This window comes from Mustelus asterias, chromosome 8 (assembly GCF_964213995.1).
Source record: "Mustelus asterias chromosome 8, sMusAst1.hap1.1, whole genome shotgun sequence".
Lineage (NCBI taxonomy): Eukaryota > Metazoa > Chordata > Chondrichthyes > Carcharhiniformes > Triakidae > Mustelus > Mustelus asterias.
Window position 1 is genome coordinate 13,502,677 of NC_135808.1, and position 21,691 is coordinate 13,524,367.

The 21,691-nt window shown below is 49.7% G+C and overlaps 1 protein-coding gene and 1 long non-coding RNA gene across 3 annotated transcripts in view; both read left to right on the forward strand.

Moving 5' to 3' along the window:
- LOC144496866 (hepatic and glial cell adhesion molecule-like) overlaps window positions 1-19,243 on the forward strand; it is a 76,218-nt gene extending 56,975 nt beyond the window's left edge. Inside the window, exons 5-7 of one of the 2 annotated variants that reach the window (XR_013498452.1) lie at window positions 7,204-7,263; window positions 13,921-14,159; window positions 18,891-19,243. Coding sequence is in view for 1 of the 2 variants with exons in the window: in XM_078217434.1 (XP_078073560.1) it covers window positions 7,204-7,229 (26 nt within the window). In the remaining variant the exon portion in view is untranslated. Of the gene's footprint in view, window positions 1-7,203; window positions 7,264-9,074; window positions 13,697-13,920; window positions 14,160-18,890 lie in introns of those variants that run through there. The other variant, XM_078217434.1, reaches the window with a different exon arrangement.
- Window positions 1-21,691, forward strand: part of LOC144496867 (uncharacterized) — an 825,626-nt gene that overhangs the window by 524,805 nt on the left and 279,130 nt on the right. The gene's annotated exons all lie outside the window — the stretch shown is intronic.

Here is a 21,691-nt window from a genome sequence, read left to right on the forward strand (position 1 = left end):
AAAGCCACACAAGCTTTCGAAGCTCTAAGCCCCTTCTTCAGGTGAGTGGGAATTCTGTTCACAAACAGAGTTTATAAAGACACAGACTCAATTTACATGAATAATGGTTGGAATGCGAATACTTACAACTAATCAAGTCTTTAAGAAACAAAACAATGGGAGTGGAGAGAGCATCAAGACAGGCTAAAAAGATGTGTATTGTCTCCAGACAAGACAGCCAGTGAAACTCTGCAGGTCCACGCAACTGTGGGCGTTACAAATAGTGTGACATGAACCCAATATCCCGGTTGAGGCCGTCCGCGTGTGTGCGGAACTTGGCTATCAGTTTCTGCTCAGCGACTCTGCGCTGTCGTGTGTCGCGAAGGCCGCCTTGGAGAACGCTTACCCGAATATCAGAGGCCGAATGCCCGTGACCGCTGAAGTGCTCCCCAACAGGAAGAGAACAGTCTTGCCTGGTGATTGTCGAGCGGTGTTCATTCATCCGTTGTCGCAGCGTCTGCATAGTTTCCCCAATGTACCATGCCTCGGGACATCCTTTCTTGCAGCGTATCAGGTAGACAACGTTGGCCGAGTTGCAAGAGTATGTACCGTGTACCTGGTGGATGGTGTTCTCACGTGAGATGATGGCATCTGTGTCGATGATCCGGCACGTCTTGCAGAGGTTGCTGTGGCAGGGTTGTATGGTGTCTTGGTCACTGTTCTCCTGAAGGCTGGGTAGTTTGCTGCAGACAATGGTCTGTTTGAGGTTGTGCGGTTGTTTGAAGGCAAGAAGTGGGGGTGTGGGGATGGCCTTGGCGAGATGTTCGTCTTCATCAATGACATGTTGAAGGCTCCGGAGGAGATGCCGTAGCTTCTCCGCTCCGGGGAAGTACTGGACAACGAAGGGTACTCTGTCCACTGTGTCCCGTGTTTGTCTTCTGAGGAGGTCGGTGCGGTCCGACAGAGAGATCCGCAGTGCATCCGAAGAGGAAAGAGTCGAATTGGACTCCTCCGGAAGGCCGCTGCCCTCGACTTGACATGTATGCCCAAGCCGTCAGGAGGTGCGTCAACACCAAATTCATCAGCCGCACTCACAAGACAGCCCCGAACATCACCCAAGCACAACGTAACGCCATCCACGCTCTCAAGACCAACCGCAACATTGTCATCAAACCAGCAGACAAAGGAGGGGCCATCGTCATACTGAACAGAACAGATTACTGCAAAGAAGTGTACCGACAACTCAACAACGAGGAACACTACAGACAGTTACCTGCAGATCCGACGAAAGAACACACCCGTCAACTCAACACTCTGATCAAGACCTTTGATCCGGACCTTCAGAACACCCTCCGTGCTCTCATCCCACGTACTCCCCGCGTTGGAGATCTCTACTGCCTCCCGAAGATACACAAGGCAAACACACCCGGCCGTCCCATCGTATCGGGCAATGGGACCCTGTGCGAGAACCTCTCCGGCTATGTCGAGGGCATCCTGAAACCCATTGTACAAAGAACCCCCAGCTTTTGTCGCGACACGACGGACTTCCTACAGAAACTCGGCACACATGGAGCAGTTGAACCAGGAGCGCTCCTCGTCACAATGGATGTCTCGGCACTCTACACCAGCATCCCCCATGACGACGGCATTGCTGCAACGGCCTCAGTGCTCAGCGCCAACAACTGCCAGTTTCCAGATGCAACTTTACATCTCATCCGCTTCATCCTGGACCACAATATTTTCACCTTCAACAACCAGTTCTTCATCCAGACACACGGAACAGCCATGGGGAACAAATTTGCACCTCAATATGCCAACATCTTCATGCACAGGTTCGAACAAGACTTCTTCACCGCACGGGACCTTCAACCGATGCTATACACTAGATACATCGATGACATTTTCTTCCTTTGGGCTCATGGTGAACAATCACTGAAACAACTCTATGATGACATCAACAAGTTCCATCCCACCATCAGGCTCACCATAGAGAACTCTCCGGAATCGGTTGCATTCTTGGACACGCGCATCTCCATTAAGGGCGGTCACCTCAACACCTCACTGTACCGCAAGCCCACGGATAACCTCACGATGCTCCACTTCTCCAGCTTCCACCCTAAACACGTTAAAGAAGCCATCCCCTACGGACAAGCCCTCCGTATACACAGGATCTGCTCGGATGAGGAGGATCGCAACAGACACCTCCAGACGCTGAAAGGTGCCCTCATAAGAACAGGATATGGCGCTAGACTCATTGATCAACAGTTCCAACGCGCCACAGAGAAAAACCACACCGACCTCCTCAGAAGACAAACACGGGACACAGTGGACAGAGTACCCTTCGTTGTCCAGTACTTCCCCGGAGCGGAGAAGCTACGGCATCTCCTCCGGAGCCTTCAACATGTCATTGATGAAGACGAACATCTCGCCAAGGCCATCCCCACACCCCCACTTCTTGCCTTCAAACAACCGCACAACCTCAAACAGACCATTGTCCGCAGCAAACTACCCAGCCTTCAGGAGAACAGTGACCAAGACACCACACAACCCTGCCACAGCAACCTCTGCAAGATGTGCCGGATCATCGACACAGATGCCATCATCTCACGTGAGAACACCATCCACCAGGTACACGGTACATACTCTTGCAACTCGGCCAACGTTGTCTACCTGATACGCTGCAAGAAAGGATGTCCCGAGGCATGGTACATTGGGGAAACTATGCAGACGCTGCGACAACGGATGAATGAACACCGCTCGACAATCACCAGGCAAGACTGTTCTCTTCCTGTTGGGGAGCACTTCAGCGGTCACGGGCATTCGGCCTCTGATATTCGGGTAAGCGTTCTCCAAGGCGGCCTTCGCGACACACGACAGCGCAGAGTCGCTGAGCAGAAACTGATAGCCAAGTTCCGCACACACGCGGACGGCCTCAACCGGGATATTGGGTTCATGTCACACTATTTGTAACGCCCACAGTTGCGTGGACCTGCAGAGTTTCACTGGCTGTCTTGTCTGGAGACAATACACATCTTTTTAGCCTGTCTTGATGCTCTCTCCACTCCCATTGTTTTGTTTCTTAAAGACTTGATTAGTTGTAAGTATTCGCATTCCAACCATTATTCATGTAAATTGAGTCTGTGTCTTTATAAACTCTGTTTGTGAACAGAATTCCCACTCACCTGAAGAAGGGGCTTAGAGCTTCGAAAGCTTGTGTGGCTTTTGCTACCAAATAAACCTGTTGGACTTTAACCTGGTGTTGTTAAACTTCTTACTGTGTTTACCCCAGTCCAACGCCGGCATCTCCACATTATCTTTTATTAACAGAGCTACCCCACCACCTTTTCCTTCCTGTCTATTCTTCCTAAATGCCTGATACCCCTGGATATTCATCTCCCAGTCCTGGTCTCCGTGCAGTCACGTTTCTGTAATGGCCACTAGATCATACCCATTAGTGCTGATTTGCACCAACAACTCATTAACTTTGTTCCGAATGCTTCTTGCATTCAGGCAAAGTGTCTTTATTCCAGCTTTTATCTGGACCCGATTTGATGAAACGCTATCAACCTCTCCCTCACCCTCTACTCCTTTAACTACTTGAATGCCCTCATTCACTTGCACTCGCTCCCTCTCCTCTACCATTGATTTCGTAATTCCTCTTACCTCTGCACCCTCCCCCCCCATAAATTAGTTTAAAGCCCTATCTACAGCCCGAGTGATACGATTTGCTAGGACTCTGGTCCCAGCACGGTTCAAACGGAGACCATCCCATCTATACAGGTCCCATCTGCCCAAATACTGGTGCCAATGCCCCATGAATTCGAACCCATTCCTCCCACACCAATCCTTGAGCCACGCATTAGTCTCCTTAATCCTATTAACCCTGCGCCAATTTGCGCGTGGCTCCAGAGATTACCACCTTGTAGGTTTTGCTTTTTAATTTGTTCCCCAGCTCTTCGTACTCTCTCTGCAGATCCTTAGTTCCTGTTTTGTCTATGTCATTGGCACCTACATGGACCACGACAACTGGATTTTCACCCTCCCACTCCAGATTCCTCTGCAGCCCAGATGACACATCCTGGACCCGAGCACCAGGCAGGCAACACAACCTACGGTATTGCTTCTCCTGGTCACAGAGAACAGTGTCTATGCCCTTAACTACACTATCCCCAATTACTACTACATTTCTCTTTGATTTCTCCGTTGCAGCAGCACCCTGCACCCTGGTACTGCCGACAGTTTGCTCGTCCTTCTCGCAGTCATTTTTCCCATCTACACTGGTGGCAAGAACCTCAAATCTGTTACAAAGATTTAAGGGCTGAGGTTCTTGGGACTTTACCTCCCGCAAACTACTTCCCTTCTTCCCCCCTCTGCCCGCCTTCTTCCCCCCACTGCCCGCCTTCTTCCCCCCACTGCCCGCCTCACCCGCAGCCACTCCCTGTTGTCCCTGACCCCCAGCTAAGTTAGTCAGTCTAAGGGGCGTGACTTTCTCTTTATACACATTATCCAGATAGCTCTCCCCTTCCCTGATAAGCCTCAGTGTCTGTAGCTCAGAGTCCAGTTCATCTATCTTGAGCTGGAGATCCTCCAGCAACCAGCACTTACTGCAGACATGCTCCCTGGGGTCCACCTTGGGGTCCACTTGCTCCCACATCATGCAGAAACAGCACATTACATATCCCTCCATACCAATTTACCTTGTATGAGTTGGTGTAATTTAAAAGTGAAACCCTACCCTGCCTCTGCCTGTCCTCGCCAAAGCCCTGTGAGCCAAAGCCAGTTCACACTCTACTCCCCACTCACTCCGCTGCCCGCTCCCGACGCTGCCCGCTGTATAGAGTGACTTTTATACTGAGGCATCCCCCACAGCAGTATCCAAATCGGTATATCTGTTGTGGAGGGGAATGGCCACAAGGGAACCCTGCTCCACCTGCCCTTTCCCTTTCCCTCGCTTGACGATAACCCAATTACCTGTGCTCTGTGCCTTTGGCATAACTGCCTCCCTGAAGCTACTATCTATAAACTCCTCATTCTCCCGAATGGTCTGGAGGTCATCCAGATCCTGCTCCAGTTCCCTAACACGGTTTGTTAGGAGCTGCAGCTGGATGCACCTCCTGCAGGTGTCGTTGTCAGGGACACTGGAGGTCTCCCTGACCTCCCACATCCTGCAAGAGAAGCATTCCAACATCCTGCTTGGCATTCTTTCTACTCTGAAGAAACAAAAACAACTTACCAGAACCTATCCTCGCCTCTACCTGTTCATGCCGAAGCCTGTTTGAGTCAAAGCCGTCCCACTCTGCTCCCTCTCACTCCGCCGCCCGCTCACGCCGCTGCCCGCTGGATAGAGTGGCCTGCTTTTTAAACCTTCCGTGCGCTACTGGCTGACGTCAGGCGCCTGCGCAGTCTCGCGTTCCACTCGCTGCCTCCCTTGTTCCGACTCAAAAAATTCACTGGGGCCTACTTCCGGTTTAACACTCCCAGCTGTCTTAGAGAAAAGAAAAACTCCGAAAAAAAGAGTAAGTTAAAAATACCTCTTACCTACGAACTCACCTCACTTGAACCACCACTCTAACTGCTCCTCTGGAACAAGTTCAATGTTGTCAAACTTGTCTTTGTCCTCTGGGATCTGGGAGTCTGCCAATGTTGTCTCCTTGGGATTTGCTGCAGGCCTCATTCAGATTACCTGTGAAACAACACAAGCACGCAATGACTTTGGCTTTGGGGCAATGTGGAGATATGAACATGATCTAGATTGACTCTCCCAGTTGAGTACTGAGGGACAGCTACCTTGTCACAGATGTGGGCTAAAAACTGAGGGGTTGAATTGTACAGCCCCTGCAGGTGTATTTGATGGTGTGTTAGGGGAAGGGGGGTGCAATGTGGATAAAATAAAGCAGGTGGCCAGACCTTTGCTTTCCTCCGCTGTCCAGTCTGTTCCACATATTGCAGGGAAGGCGTCAGGCAGCACATCTGCCCTTCGGTGTATTGAGGCGTTAAGTACCCAATTAATGGCCATTTAAGGACCTCGTTCTACCTCTGCCGCTATAATACACGAGGCTGACCAAGGTGGAATAAAGTTGACCAGCCTGCCGCCTTTTACTTCATGGGCTAAAGATGGGCATCGGGGGCCCGTGCCCATCAGGATCATCCCTCCCCCCTTTTTTCCTTACACCTAAACCCCACCCCCTTCAGCACTCCCTTTTTTTCCTTACCCCTTATCTCTAAACCGCACCCACCACCCACAGCACTCTCCTCCCTCTCTGGGAGCTTTAATCCCTGCATGACCGAAATGCCCGGAAGTCTGTGTGACGTGTTCCGTACTTCTCGAGACTCCTTGAAGTTGCAGCAATGGGCACAACAGTGTGGTGGCGCTGCAGGTACTGCCAATCAGATTGGCTGGCAGCTCTCAAGGTGGTGACTTCCTATCCAAGAGGGCAGGAAGTCCTACTCTCGGGTAGTAACATCGCCCCCAGGGTGCTGGATTTCTGGTTGGCACAGTGCCGACTGACAAACCTGGGAATGGCGAAGATCAGCTCCTGCAACATCCCATTTAAAATGCACCCACATTTCCATCTGCCCAGTCATTTGACGTTTGGTCATTGAATCATAGAATCCCTACAGTGCAGAAGGAGGCTATTCGGCCCATCGAACCTGCACCGACCACAATCCCACCCAGGCCCTATCCCCGCATTTACCCTGCTAATCCCCCTGACACTAAGGGGCAATTTAGCATGGCCAATCCACCTAATCTGCACATCTTTGGAGTGTGGGAAGAAACTGGAGCACCCGGAGGAAACCCACGCAGACACCCGAGGCCGGAATTGAAGCCGGGTCCCTGGTGCTGTGAGGCAGTAGTGCCAACAACTGTGCTACCGTGCCACCCATGAGATGTTATTTTGAAAAAAGCGCTGAAAAGAGTTCCCTGCTGTGCTCCAGAAAACATTAATCGCTTCACTGCTGTTGGTGGGACTTTGCTTTGTGTTAATTGGCTGCAGCATTCCTTACATTTCAGACTCGGTGTTGGCCACAATGTGTTTAGGGATGTCTTGAGGTGGTGTAAGGTGTTATAGAAATGAAAGTCCTTCTTTCTCTCTTTGACTATATGTAACACAGTGGGAAACGGGGGAGAGCAACGGGCTTCATAAATCAGATTGAAATTAGTAAAAGTAATTTAAGAAAAACAGAAGTGGAGGTGCAGTTTTAATTAGCTTTTTATTTCCACAGGAATGTTAACCAGCCTGAAGTCTTGAGACATGGAGAAGTTAGCGAGGTGTATGAAGGATGGTAAGCAACTGTTAACTCTTTCAGTGCAGGCTCAAGTAAACTCAGCCTTATTCAGCATGATTCGCTGTGTGGAATAGTGGCCGGAGTTTTCCAATCACGCACAGCTCGCTACCACTACCCTTGAGATGGAGAATTTGGCACTCAGCCAAATCTCCATTTACAGCAGCAGGACTGGAGAACCTGAGCAGCGGATGAGGCTGGATAATTCTGGCCATTGCTAATAGACTGGGAAATGGGTGATATTGTGAATTAGCACAATGCCCTCTCCTCTTTTTGGAACCTGGTCCCAACCAATCCCAATCCCAATGAAAACAGGAACCAAGTCAGACAAGTAGTGGCTTATTCAAGGATATATTTATACATCTGCTTGTCTTTAAGTAAGAGCTATTGTAAGATCAAATCATATGAGTCTTTTTTCTTTTAATTGTGGGTTTATGAGCTATTACCATATATCTTTCACATCACGTAATTTTGAGGACTAGGTAACTATGTAACATCAAATCATAGAATCCCTACAGTGCAGAAGGAGGCCATTCGGCCCACCGAGTCTGCACTGACCACAATCCCACCCACGCCCTATCCATACCCTGCTAGCCCCCCTGACACTAAGGGACAATTTAGCATGGCCAATCAACCTATCCCACAGGTCTTTGGAGTGTGGGAGGAAACCGAAGCACCCGGAGGAAACCCACGCAGACACGGGGAGAACGTGCAAAATCCACACAGACAGTGACCCAAGTTGGGAATCGAATCCGGGTCCCTGGCGCTGTGAGGCAGCAGTGCTAACCACTGTGCCACCATGCTGCCCTGGTTAATAAAATCAAGTGAGTTATATAACACTCCAAACTGACTGAAGGGATGAATGTTGCCGTGTGGGATTTTAGTTGGATGTTTTCACTACATTTTTCAGCTTGAATATACGCTGAAAACCATCATCCTCCCCTGCGGCTGGTATTCTCTGGTGCCGCTGCAGTGAATGGAGTTTTTGGCTAAGCGCCAAGTTCAACATTTCCCCTGGCAGAGGGGCGGGTACGGATGAGACCAGAGAATCCCGCCCAGAGTTGATGGAAGTGTAAGCTGATGACAGGGCAGCGAGGTCCACAGGGACCTTATTGAATGAACTGTCTGTCTCCTTACACAAAAGAGATTTAAGGATTGAGGAACAGGGGAACGATGGAGGATGAATTGGCCTCAAACCCGGCACTGAAAGAGAAACAAAGAGAGGAATAAAATGGATTCTGAAAATAGGAAAAAAAATTAACTTTAAGAAAATCACTGAGAATTATTTATTAAATTCAGGAGTGAGGCTGAACAGTTTAAATTGTTCCTTTTCTGAGCCCGGGCTTTTGAATGACATTGCAGTAACAATGATTTTTTTATGGGAACTATTGAGAACAGAGAACAGCAGACGTGGGAACTCCAGTACAGCTGGTGATTTGTGCTCTAGCTGTTTAACAGAAGTGGAACTAAAATAAACTGTTAAAGTGAGCTAAACTCGTTAAATATTGAGTTAATGTAACTGCATTCGGACAGGTGTGTTCTGAAGCAGGTGGTACTGACACACTGCACCTGGGCAGAGCTTGCCCTCTGAATGCCAACCTACCACCTGGAGGAGGAGCCTTTACCTCAGAGGGAGGTGTAATGGGGAGACTAGATTCCCTCCTCTTTCTCTTCCTTCACTCCAACTCTAAATAATTGTTCTTCTTTACCCACGTCCATGAGGCGGAGCGTTGTGGACTCGGTTTGATATATAAAGCAGGTTCACTGGGGAAATAATAGTAACCCTCAGAATGCTGCTTTTTCACCAACAGATTGACTCAGGCTCTACAATAGTGACATGTGATTATATCCTGTATCAGGAACACAAGCCTGACATTGCTTTCAGCATGAGAGAACCAACGAAAACAGCACCACTCCAAGCACAGTAAGAAGTCTCACAACACCAGGTTAAAGTCCAACAGGTTTACTTGGTAGCTCAAGCTTTTGGAGCGCTGCCCCTTCATCAGGTGATGAAGCAGTGCCCTGATGAAGGAGTAGTGCTCCAAAAGCTCGTGCTACCTGTTGGACTTTAATCTGGTGTTGTGAGACTTTTTACTGTGTCCACCCCAGTCCAACGCCGGCATCTCGTCATCATGACTCCAAGGACCACAGAAATCTGCTGAAGTACTTTGCAGCTTAGAACCGTTGCACTTGATGGATGGCTGACAATATGATGTGAATTATTCTCAAATGAGCATCACAGAGTCAGTCATTCCTTTATAACAAAGTGAAGGAGGAGCACTCAAAAGGTCAGGCAGCTTCTGAGTGAAGAGCAAAACACCAAGGAGAGGGGCCACATTTAGGGGAGGCAATGGCCTAATGGTATTATCACTAGACCATTAATCCAGAAACTTAGCTAATGACCCGGGTTCAAATCCCACCATTACCGATGGTGGAATTTCAATTCAATAAAAATATCTGGAATTAAGAATCTACTGATGACCATGAAACCATTGTCGATTGTTGGAAAAACCCATCTGGTTCACTAACGTCCTTTAGGGAAGGAAATCTGCCGTCCTTACCTGGTCTGGTCTACATGTGACTCCAGAGCCACAGCAATGTGGTTGACTCTCAACTGCCACTCTGAAATGGCCCGGCAAGCCACTCAGTTCAAGGGTAACTAGGGATGGACAATAAATGCAGGCCCATGACGCTCATGTCCAATGAATAAAAATATTCAAAAATTTTCTCACTGAGCAAATCACAGATAAATAATGCTTGGCACAATTAAATATACATTTTTTTAAAACTGAGATATGAAAAGAAACATGGTGCTGAACAAAACAAAAGAGTAGTAAGTAAAGATGAGTATTATGGTGTAAGAGGATGGGTGTGTTTTCCGGTTCACTCCCAGGCTCAGGGTGCTCACTAACTCAGCCTGCGCCACTGTGAGAGTGGATGAGAGTGTATGTTGGTGTGTGTGGGTAAGGGTGAATGAGAACCCTGATACTGGGACTGAGCCAGACTTATGGACACATTCTGTCCTCGCACTCTCACCTCCCCCACCTCCCCATACATTCTCATCTCCCCCACCCCACTCACTCCCCCCACACTCTCATTCCCCTTCCCACACTCTCAGTATCCCGAACGCCCCCCCACTCATGTTTCAGCCCCCTTAAAATCTGTCACTCACGACATTCTTGCTCTCACCATATATACTCTCTTACTCACCTCCACACTCTCTGCCCCACCCCTACACACTCCCTGTTCCACCCCTACACACTCCCTGTTCCACCCCTACACACTCCCTGTTCCACCCCTACACACTCCCTGTTCCACCCCTACACACTCTCTGCCCCACCCCTACACACTCCCTGTTCCACCGACACACTCTCACTCCCCCTACACACCAGGGCAATCTTACCAAAAGAAACTCTGAGGTCCAAGCGAGTGTGAAAACGGGAGACATTGGCGCCATTTTTTTGGGCGATTTGAAAATCAAATCTTACCAGACCTTGTCAGAAAAATCATGCCAAACTTGGATTTTGCCAGCAGGGGGAGTGGGCGGGGCCAAAATTGCCCCATCTGAAAGCCGTCTGATAGCAGCAGAGTGCGCCATTGCGCATGTATGGATTTCTGTGCTCTGTGAGCGCAGAGATCTATCATTGCCCCCCAGCGATAGCTGGCCTCTGTGGCCCATCACTCCCCAACCACCAGACCAATCACCATGCGCCTCCCTCACCCCCACCAAAGCAGGGTCCCATGGCCGATCACCCTCCACTCGGATCAATCGTCATGCCCCCCCCACCAATTGTTGGTGCAGAGCAGCAGCGGTTTCCCCCCCCCCGCCACAATTGCTATTTCACAGCAGCAACAGTCCCCCCCGAATGGCCTGCCCCCACTCTGACCCTGCCCCCTTGGCACTGCCCAGTGCCCGGGGAGCACTCCCAGTGTGCCAAGCTGGCAGCGCCAGGATGCCCAGTGAATTGTGCTAGGGTGCCAGGCTGGCACTGCCCAAGGGGCACCTTCTCTCCCTCTCTGCCCCTTACCATCCGGGGGGGGGGGGGGCCTCATTGGCCTCCAGTTTTACTGGGGGGGTCATCACGACTGGTCCCTGTTAATGATCCTCACCGGAGAGAAATGTCACCGGCGAGGCCTGAGAGGCAAGTGAGCCCAAACGACAGCCTCCTGTCTCACTTATAATATCTAAATGCTTCTTACTGCTGCTGCTGTGCATTTAAATATTGAGATAGCGCCAGATATCCCCTGCCGGTAAGATCATGAGAGGTGGGAAATCAGGTGCAAACTTGATTTCTCTGCTTTCTCGTGGCCTTACCGGCTCGTCCTGCCCATCGGCTGGCATGGCAAAAGGGTCAGATCACCCTGACTCTCTATCACGTCAGTCACTCTCTGTCGCCCCAAAACACTTGCTCACTTATGTCACACTTGCTCACTGCCACCCCCCCCCCCACCGACTCGCACTCCCTCTCACACTCACTCTGTCCAACTCTCACACGCACTCTTGTCTCCCCTCCCACTCACACTCTCCCCCGCACACTCACTCTGTCTCACACTCACTCTCTCCCCCTCTCTATCACACTCACTCTCTCTCCCTCTCACACTCACTCTCTCCCCCTCTCTATCACACTCACTCTCTCACTCTCCCTCTCACACTCTCTCCCTCTCCCTCACACTCACTCTCTCTCCCCCTCACACTCACTCTCTCTCTCTCCCTCTCACACTCTCTCTCCCCCTCACACTCACTCTGTCTCCCCCTCGCACTCACTCTCTTATTCCCCTCACACTCTCTCCCTCATTCTCGCTCCCTCTCACACACTCTCTCTCTCCCCATCACACTCAATCTCTTATCCCTCTCACATTCATGCTCCCCCCCTCACATTCGCTCTTTCCCCCGCCACTCTCTCTCATACAGCCTCCAGTCATCACTCACTCAGATGTCAGTGGGCCCCAATCCTGCTGACTCGTGCTCTTCGTGGACATTCGTGAAACCAACTGTGGACGCTGGGGTCAAGCACCCTGGCATCTCAGCCGCCCAGCACCGCCTCCCCCCCCTCCCCCCCCCCCCCCCCCAACACTGCCACCTCCCCGGACACCTCGGCCTCTTGGTTCCCTGGCACTGAGCTCACTGCCGCTGGAGTTCGCTGCTCCTCCATTCACAGGTTTCTGTCTCACGTTTAATATTCTCAGCGATGAGTTTATGAGCTGTAAACATGGGAATAAAATAGCCGTGATTGGAGGAGCAACTCCATGCAGATTTCCCCATTTAGACTTGCCTGTTTGACCAGCATTTGTGAAACTGTCTCCAGGGGCTGCACTTGAGGGGCTCAGAGGACCACAAGTTGGATAAGCCTGTGTTAGATCAATTCTGTCAGGTCATTGGGTCAGATACGTCAGCTCTGATTCTCTCTGCAGACGCTGCCTGACATGTTGAGTATTCCCAGCATTGTGTGTTTTTAAGTCTTAGATTGTCAACAGTCACAGTATTTAGCTTTTACAGTTACATTAGGAACAGAAGGAGCCTGTTCCAACTTGCTTAGCCTTCAGTTAGATCATGGCTGATTTGTATACTAACTCTATCTAGCCACCTACACCTATATTGCTTGATAAATTAACAAGACCCCATTAATCTCCATGTAAAATCGCCTTTATGATAGGAGCAGAGTCGACCATATGCCCTGTTAAATCTGCTCCTTTTATTCAATATAAAATAAGTAAAGTTTATTTATTAGTGTCACAAGTAAGGCTTACATTAACACTGCAATGAAGTTACTGTGAAATTCACCTCGTCGGCGCACTCCGGCGTCTGTTTGGATCAATGCACCTAACCAGCATGCCTTTCAGAATGTGGGAGGAAACCCATGCAGACACAGGGAGAATGTGCAAACTCCACACAGACAGTGACCCAAGCCGGGAATCGAACCCGGGTCCCTGGCGCTGTGAGGCAGCAGTGCTAACCACTGTGCCACCCACAGGGCTGATCTTGAGCTTCAAGGGCAATGAGGGATGTGCGATAAATGCTGGCCTGGCCAACAAGACCCACATTCTGTAAATGAATAAAACAAACCAATGCCACTTTTCATGCCTGCTCCCCAGATCCCTTGGACAGAATTTTGCACGGGCCAGATTTCGGGGCACCGTGATGGGGCCATAAAATTCCACCTTTGATTCTCTGAGAGACCAAAAGTCTGTCTGTCCCACCCTCGAATGTATTCCAGGGCTTGCTGGCTACAGAAGAACCCAGACACTGGTGCACACGAGCCAGTGTGTATCACTGCTGGTTCCCCACCTCCGATAAACCGGAAGGCTTTGCGGCAGCATGGGCAGCTAGTCTTTAAACCAACCCCCAAAATGATATGAAAATGTGCAACCAGCATTGACCATCCCAATGTAACATAGACAAAACAAAACGACACTCCTGAGTTCAGACAAGATACAACACTAACACTCGCCAAGTTCCAACAGCATGCTGGTCAATTTAATGCATCTGTTAAGGTGTCTAAATGATTTCCAATACTGTATTGATAGCTGTAAATATTTGTATTTGTATTTATTGTGTTTACTGACTGCCTCATTGTTAATTAAATCAGTTGCTTTATTACTTGTACCATGCCTATTATTTATTCCACCTCTTATTTTGCTCCCCATCTCATGACCCAGGTTTGAAATTTTCACCCTTGGTTTGAAATCCCTTCATTTCGCCTCCTCCGATCTCCTCCAGCTTTGCATTTAACGTCTCCATGCTCCTCCAAAAATGGGCTGATTTTACGTGAGCCAAGTAATAATTCACTCGTCACACGGGCAAAACGGGTGGACCAGCAGTACGCTTTCATCAACTTGTCATCCAAGGGCGGGAGGGATAAAACCTCCTTGGAGTACAAGCACATTTCATTCTTCTTGTGAGTTTGCTGCTGTCTCAGATCAGAGTTGTAGCAGATTTCTTTTTGATTTTGATAATATTTCAAGCCTGACTAGCTTTGTTTCAGGACCTCATCTTCCCTGGAAGGTTAGCTTAAGAATTCTGCACAGTGCATCCTTAATTATAAGGCATGTGCCCTTGTGCATCTTGTCTACTGGGGACAGTGTACTCAGCTGGTGGAACCTTCTTGAAGAGGAAGAGAGGGGCAGGAGGGGTATTGAGCATCTCACCACCCATTCTTCAATGCTCCGCCGCATTGTGGCTTCTCCTCCTGATATAGAATTCGACACTGGTCTCCCTCTCCCTGAAGGTCCATTCCAGCTTGTACTCCCCCTCCCCCCCCACCCCTTACCTACTGCCATTAGTAGGGCACATCACACTGGCACAACTCATCCATGCACTGACACCAAGCATGCTGACATCACAGCCTTGGCAGTACAGGGCACCCGACTAGACCTCTCCATACAGTTCCATGCCACCTCCACACTTACCCTTGATGATCGCAGAAGATCATTGAACCTTTTGCATCACTGAAGTCACGTGTGGCACACCATGTCACACGTGACCCCTGCCCGTGCCTTTTTAGTCAATTAGGGCAGCATTCTCTTGCCGTCCCGGTTATGAGTATGTCCTGCCTGGCACTGACCTCTTCCATCAGGACTCCCATGGCTCTCATCCAAAATCTATTGTTCATGTTTCTCACAACTCCCTCTGCTTCTCCACGTGCAGTGGATGCCAGAACATTAAACAATTTAAGGAGGAGATAGATTAATTAGTAGTGGGATGATAGGTTATGGGGAGCGACCAGGAGAGTAGACAGTGGAGATGAGGCTGAGATGAGATCAGCCATAATCATATTGAATAGTGGAGCAGGCTCGAGGGGCTGAATTGCCGACTCCTACTCCTCGTTGTCATGACCTTATAAAAAGCACGTAGACGTATGTGCTAGAAATAGAAAAGTGTACCAGTCATTCACTGAATAACTAGGTGCCACAATAGAAGAAAGGGTTCCATCAAACAATAACCTTAGTACTGCAAACAGATGGGGCGATGGCATAATCCAGAGGTCCAGGTGAATGCACTGGGGACATGTGTTCAAATCACAGCAGCTGGTAGTATTTAAGTACCATTCATGACATTTGGAAAATAAAATTTGTCTCAGTAATGGCGACAATTAAACTGCCATCAAATATCAATACAAAGCCCACCTGCTTTAACTAAGATGTGGAGATGCCGGCATTGGACTGGGGTTGGCACAGTGAGAAGTCTCACAACACCAAGTTAAAGTCCAACAGATTTATTTGGTAGCACGTGCTTTCGAAATGCTGCTCCTTCATCAGGTGAGTGGAGACTCACTTGATGAAGGGGCCGCGCTCCGAAAACTTGTGCGACCAAATAAACCTGTTGGACTTTAACCTGGTGTGTGAGACTTGTTATTGTGCTTTAACTAAAGTCCTTGAAGGAAGTCTGTAGAGCTCTGGCCTACATGTGACTCCAGGCCCCCAGCAATGTGGTTGACTCTTAACTGCTGTGTGCAATGGCTTCGTGTCCCTTTCAGTTCAAGGGCAGTTAGGGATCGGCAGCAAAGATTTGCATTGAGTGACAATGTCAGCCACATCTCAGGAAGAAATAAAATAAGATGCAAATTTCTCAGATATGCTGATTGTTGACTCTTTTAACTTCTGCCAGAAAATTCTCAATTCAGTTTAAAGTTTATTTATTAGTGTCACAAGTAGGCTCACATTAACATTGCAATGAACTTACTGTGAAAATCCCTTAGTCGCCACACTCCAGCATCTGTTTGGGTACACTGAGAGAGAATTTAGCATGGCCAATGCACCCTAACCTGCACATCTTTCAGACTGTGGGAGGAAACTGGAGCACCCGGAGGATAACCACACAGACACGGGGAGAACGCGCAGATTCTGCAATTAAAACATTGATGTTTGAAAGATCAGAAGCTTCTTGAATACTTTATATAAAACTATTCTTCTGATGTGGATCAAAGTGGCTAAAGATTCAAGTAATTCACGTCTCTTGAATACAACAGAGTCAAATGGTCATTTGAATTTTTTGTCCGCAGACAGCTGGGAGGGAGTTAGGAGTGGAACTGATGAGTGTGGGGGGCCGGTGGAAGGCGAGGACAGGGCTGTGAGGAGAGGGGAAGTGGTAGTGAGGATTTCGCAATGAGAGAAGGGACAGAATGTTCCCAATTTTAGGCAGAGTGGTGTAGCAGGTGGGAAAAGCGGCGTGGAATTTGCCGACTCCAGCTGGTGCTTTCTCCATCATGTTGTTCAACTCATAGCCGAGAAAAGATTAAGAGGGTGGGACCCACAACATAACACTGGATCAACCCGCCAACAACTTGGGTTTAAAAAGCTCGGGGGGTCCTTTTACAAAAAATTTAAATTCGCACCCTGCCCCCCTATTCCAACAACCTCACCCCAAGCCAACAGGCATCTCTCCTTCCCCTTCTCCACCCTGAACTCCCTCCCCTCATGGAACACACTTCCCCATGGAGTTAAGATCAGAAGACCATAAGACATTGGAGCAGAATTAGGCCACTCGGCCCATCGAGTCTGCTCCGCCATTCAATCCTGGCTGATATTTTTCACCTCCCCCTGCAATGATCATCCCCCGCTGGCACTCCCTCCTCCCGGCACTGCCTCCTGGCACTGCCCAGGCATGACCTTCCCCCTCCACCCCCAAAGCGATGAACTCACCTGAACCCCTCTGGCAGGTTCTGCTCAGCAGGTGTACACCGTACAAGGCCTGGCCTGATCCAATTGTTGTCTCTTCACACCAACAGGAATGGCTGATCTAATGGGGGCAGTGGGGGGTTTATCTGGAGCAGAGGCCTGATAATTACATTTAAATTTATCCTCATGGTATCCTGACATTGATCATTGGGATTCCCGATACATCATTGGCGGTCCGGGGACCACGGCTATTCCCTAAATCATGTTTCGGGCCTCCAGAGGGATTTTCTCCTCCCACCCCTTGAAAGCAGGAGTGGAAAATTTTAACCAAGTCGTGGCGAAAGAAGGCAAGGAGTTAGGGGAAGGTGGGGAAGGAGAGGGGGAGGCGAGGTGGGCAGTTGAAGAGAAGGTTGAGGATGTGGGGGTGATGAGGGGAGGCAGGGTCTTGAGGAGGTGAGGAGTTGAGGGGAAGGTGCCAAGATGCAGTGAGATGTGAGGAATGGAGAGGCAGAGAGGGATGGGCCGGAGAGAAAGCAGAGGGACCGAGAGGGTGAGGGAGGAAGCGATGTGTTCGTGGAGGAAAAGAGTTGGGAGCAGGGAAGGAGTAGTGCCAAGGCTGTGATGTCAGCATGCTTGGTGTCAGTGCATGGATGAGTTGTGCCAGTGTGATGTGCCCTACTAATGGCAGTAGGTAAGGGGTGGGGGGGGAGGGGGAGTACAAGCTGGAATGGACCTTCAGGGAGAGGGAGACCAGTGTCGAATTCTATATCAGGAGGAGAAGCCACAATGCGGCGGAGCATTGAAGAATGGGTGGTGAGATGCTCAATACCCCTCCTGCCCCTCTCTTCCTCTTCAAAAAGGGGTGAGCAGAGAGCGAGATGAGAAACGGAGGTAGAGGAGGAGAGGGTGGGAGGTAGAGGAGGAGAGGGTGGGAGGGGAGGAGAGGGTGGGAGGGGAGGAGAGGGTGGGAGGGGAGGAGAGGGTGGGAGGGGAGGAGAGGGTGGGAAGCAAGGAGAGGGTGCGAGTGGCTAGTGGGATCAGGGCGGGGGAGATGGGGGTGGGTAAGGTTATCAGGGATGGGGGTGGGTAAGGGTATCAGGGAGGGGGAATGGGGAGTGGGTAAGGGTATCAGGGAGGGGGGATGGGAGTGGGTAAGGGTATCAGGGAGGGGGGATGGGAGTGGGTAAGGGTATCAGGGAGGGGAGATGCGGGTGGGTAAGGGTATCAGGGAGGAGGGATGGGGAGTGGGTAAGGGTATCAGGGAGGGGGGATGGGAGTGGGTAAGGGTATCAGGGAGGGGGGATGGGAGTGGGTAAGGGTATCAGGGAGGGGAGATGGGGGTGGGTAAGGGTATCAGGGAGGGGAGATGGGGGTGGGTAAGGGTATCAGGGAGGGGAGATGCGGGTGGGTAAGGGTATCAGGGAGGGGGGATGGGGGTGGGTAAGGGTATCAGGGAGGGGGGATGGGGAGTGGGTAAGGGTATCAGGGAGGGGGGATGGGGAGTGGGTAAGGGTATCAGGGAGGGGGGATGGGGAGTGGGTAAGGGTATCAGGGAGGGGGGATGGGGTGGGTAAGGGTATCAGGGAGGGGGGATGGGGGTGGGTAAGGGTATCAGGGATGGGGGTGGGTAATGGTATCGGAGGGGGCAAGGGGGTGGGTAAGGGTATCAGGGAGAGGGGATGGGGAGTGGGTAAGGGTATCAGGGAGGGGGGGATGGGGAGTGGGTAAGGGTATCAGGGAGGGGGGATGGGGGTGGGTAAGGGTATCAGGGAGGAGGGATGGGGAGTGGGTAAGGGTATCAGGGAGGGGGCATGGGAGTGGGTAAGGGTATCAGGGAGGGGGCATGGGAGTGGGTAAGGATATCAGGGAGGGGATGGGGAGTGGGTAAGGGTATCAGGGAGGGGAGATCGGGGTGTGTAAGGGTAAGAATAAGGAGGGGTGTCTGAGACCCAGTGTTCCTTTCAATTGCTGCAATAAGGCTTTTTTTCTTCATTTTTGTGTCATTATCAAAGCCTGGGGGAGAGGAATCAGAGCACAGGCCATTGTTACTGCCGCACCGCTCAGTGAAAGGTCATAATTAACAGAGAATCCGCCTATATCAACACGCACAAGCCCCTCCAGCCTGCTCCGACAGTAAGTTTGATCTGATCCGCTCTGTGTATCCCATAACCTGGCCATAGCAGGAAGCTACCGGGAGTGCTCGCTCTGTGTATATATAATACGTTGTAAATAATGAAGCTTGGTGACGGGACTTTCGCCTCCATAGAGTTATTTCAGTGTTGTCACATGGGCAGCTGTTCTGCATTAGTAACCTCTGCTCCTACACCCCCTCCCCAGCCTGTGTGTGCTCCTGACCTAACTGCAGCTCCAATCCACACTGATCCATCCAGGGATTGGCCCTTCCTCCTTTTAATTCTCAGAATGCTGTTTCTCTCCAGCAGTGTGGGGTGATCACATTGAGATTGAAAGCAGCTCAAGTGTGTCTGGAATTGGTGGTTGAACAGTTTGTGGAGGGCCTGTTTTTTCTGAATTTCTGTATTCCTGTGTTTCCACTGCTGCACGATGGGAGTGACGTTTAAATTAAATGTGTTTCTCCAATAAAGATTCTAACATAGCTCTGGTACACAGTTCGGGGGAGAGGTTGAGGCCCATCGGGGCAGCACGGTGGCACAGTGGTTAGCACTGCTGCCTCACAGCGCCAGGGACCCCGGGGTCGTTTCCGGGCTCGGGTTACTGTCTGTGCGGAGTTTGTACATTCTCCCCGTGTCTGTGTGGGTTTCCTCCGGGTGCTCCGGTTTCCTCTCACACTCCCAAGATGTGTGGGTTAGGTTGATTTGGCCATGGCAAATTGCCCCTTCGTGTCAGAGGGACTAGCAGGCTAAATACATGGGGTTAAGTGGATAGGGCCTGGGTGGAATTGTGGTAGTGCAGGCTCGATGGGCCAAATGGCCTCCGTCTGCACTGTAGTGATTCTACAATACTGGATTTAAATCATCGGTTGTTTTCTTTATATGATCTGTTCTTTGCTGCCTTACAGGAAAGCTTCTGTCTGGAATAAACCAGAAAATTTCAAAAATAAATGAGCAGTTTAAATTCCAACCACATTTATTTTTGGAATTTTCTGTCATGCGATGATTATACTAAGCTGCTGATTTCAGTCAAATACTAACAGCCATGATTAATGTTCCCCATCACAAACTTCCTTAATGTCATTCTGCAAATGTGTTTCTTCTCTCATTTTGTTTCTTTCCCTGGGGCATGAACCGTCGCTGGGAGATTGGATTACACAGAATTTAAAGTTTAAAACTTTAATGTTTATTTATTTATGAGTCACAAGTAAGGCTCACATTAACACTGCAATGAAGCCACTGTGAAATTCGCCCAGTCGACAGACTTCGGTGCCTGTTTGGGTCAATACGCCTAACCAGCACATCTTCTGGACTATGGGAGGAAACCAGAGCATCCAGAGAAAACTCATGCAGTCATAGGGAGAACATGCAAACTCCGCACAGACAGTGACCCAAGTTGGGAATCAAACCCAGGTTCCTGGTGCTGTGAGGCAGCAGTGCGAACCACTGTGCAACCAAATACAGAAACAGGCCCTTCGGCCCCAATGAAGTATCTTTCATGCTCCACATGATTTAGCTCCGACATTATATCCTGGAGCACAGCTATAAACTCCCCCCTCCTCCCCACCCCGCCCCCCCTTCCACCTTTCCACTCCCAGAGGAACAACAAGTAGTCACAGGGAAGGGCAGCGTGGCTAATTCCGTCATCGCTTCACAATATATGCTCATCCACAGGCCACCGGAATACCTTGCTTCCTCGCTTAGCGGCACTGAGGACCATTCTGGAAAAACTCAGCAGGGATGTAACAGGCTGTATGAGCGAGGTATCCTTCGCTCTAGAAACCAGCATTATCCTTTTCAAAACAATGTCTAACAAGGCAATAGGGGGGCCAGCTTTCCCCCTTCCACTTCCTGCATGTCCAGTTACACAATTGGCAAGCTCAGAAGCATAAATATTCAACAACTGTAAGCTTCCAGGAAACTGGTGAAAACAGGTCAGTTAGTCCCGCCCATATAGAAGCCACCCCAACAGAAACTGCCATGATGATGAGAGCTGTAGTTAAAGTAGAAGCAGGCAAATTCTGCTCAATGCAGAAGCTGTTCTCCAATCTGACCCTGTTTTAACAATTGAAAATTAAGATGACCCCAGAATCCAGTAATAAAGCAACAAGGTAACACTCAGTATATAATCCTTAAAGTTTGTGTTTCATAGATCAACTTGAGTTTTGAAGTAATTTGTAAAATATATTATTTTATATTTTCATGTAGTTTCATATTTTCATATGAGGAGCGATCAAGTTGGTGAGGATTACATTCACTGGAGTTTAGAAGAGTGAGAGGGGAATCTCATAGAAACTTATAAAATTCTAACAGGGTTAGACAGGGTAGATTCAGAAGGAATGTTCCCAATGGTGGGGGAGACCAGAACTAGGGGGTCACAGTTTGAGGATAACGGGTAAACCTTTTAGGGCTGAGGTGAGGAGAAATTTCTTCACCCGGAGGGTGGTGAATGTGTGGAATTCACAACCACAGAGAGTAGTTGAGGCCAAAATGTTGTCTGATTTCAAGGAGAAATTTGATATAGCTCTTGGGGCTAAAGGGTTCAAGCGGGGGGGAAGGGGGATCAGAATATTGAATTTGATGATCAGCCATGATCAAAATGAATGACGGAGCAGACTTGAAGGGCCAAATGGTCTACTCCTGCTTTTAGTTTCTATGTTTTAGCCGATATCTCTATATTCCTG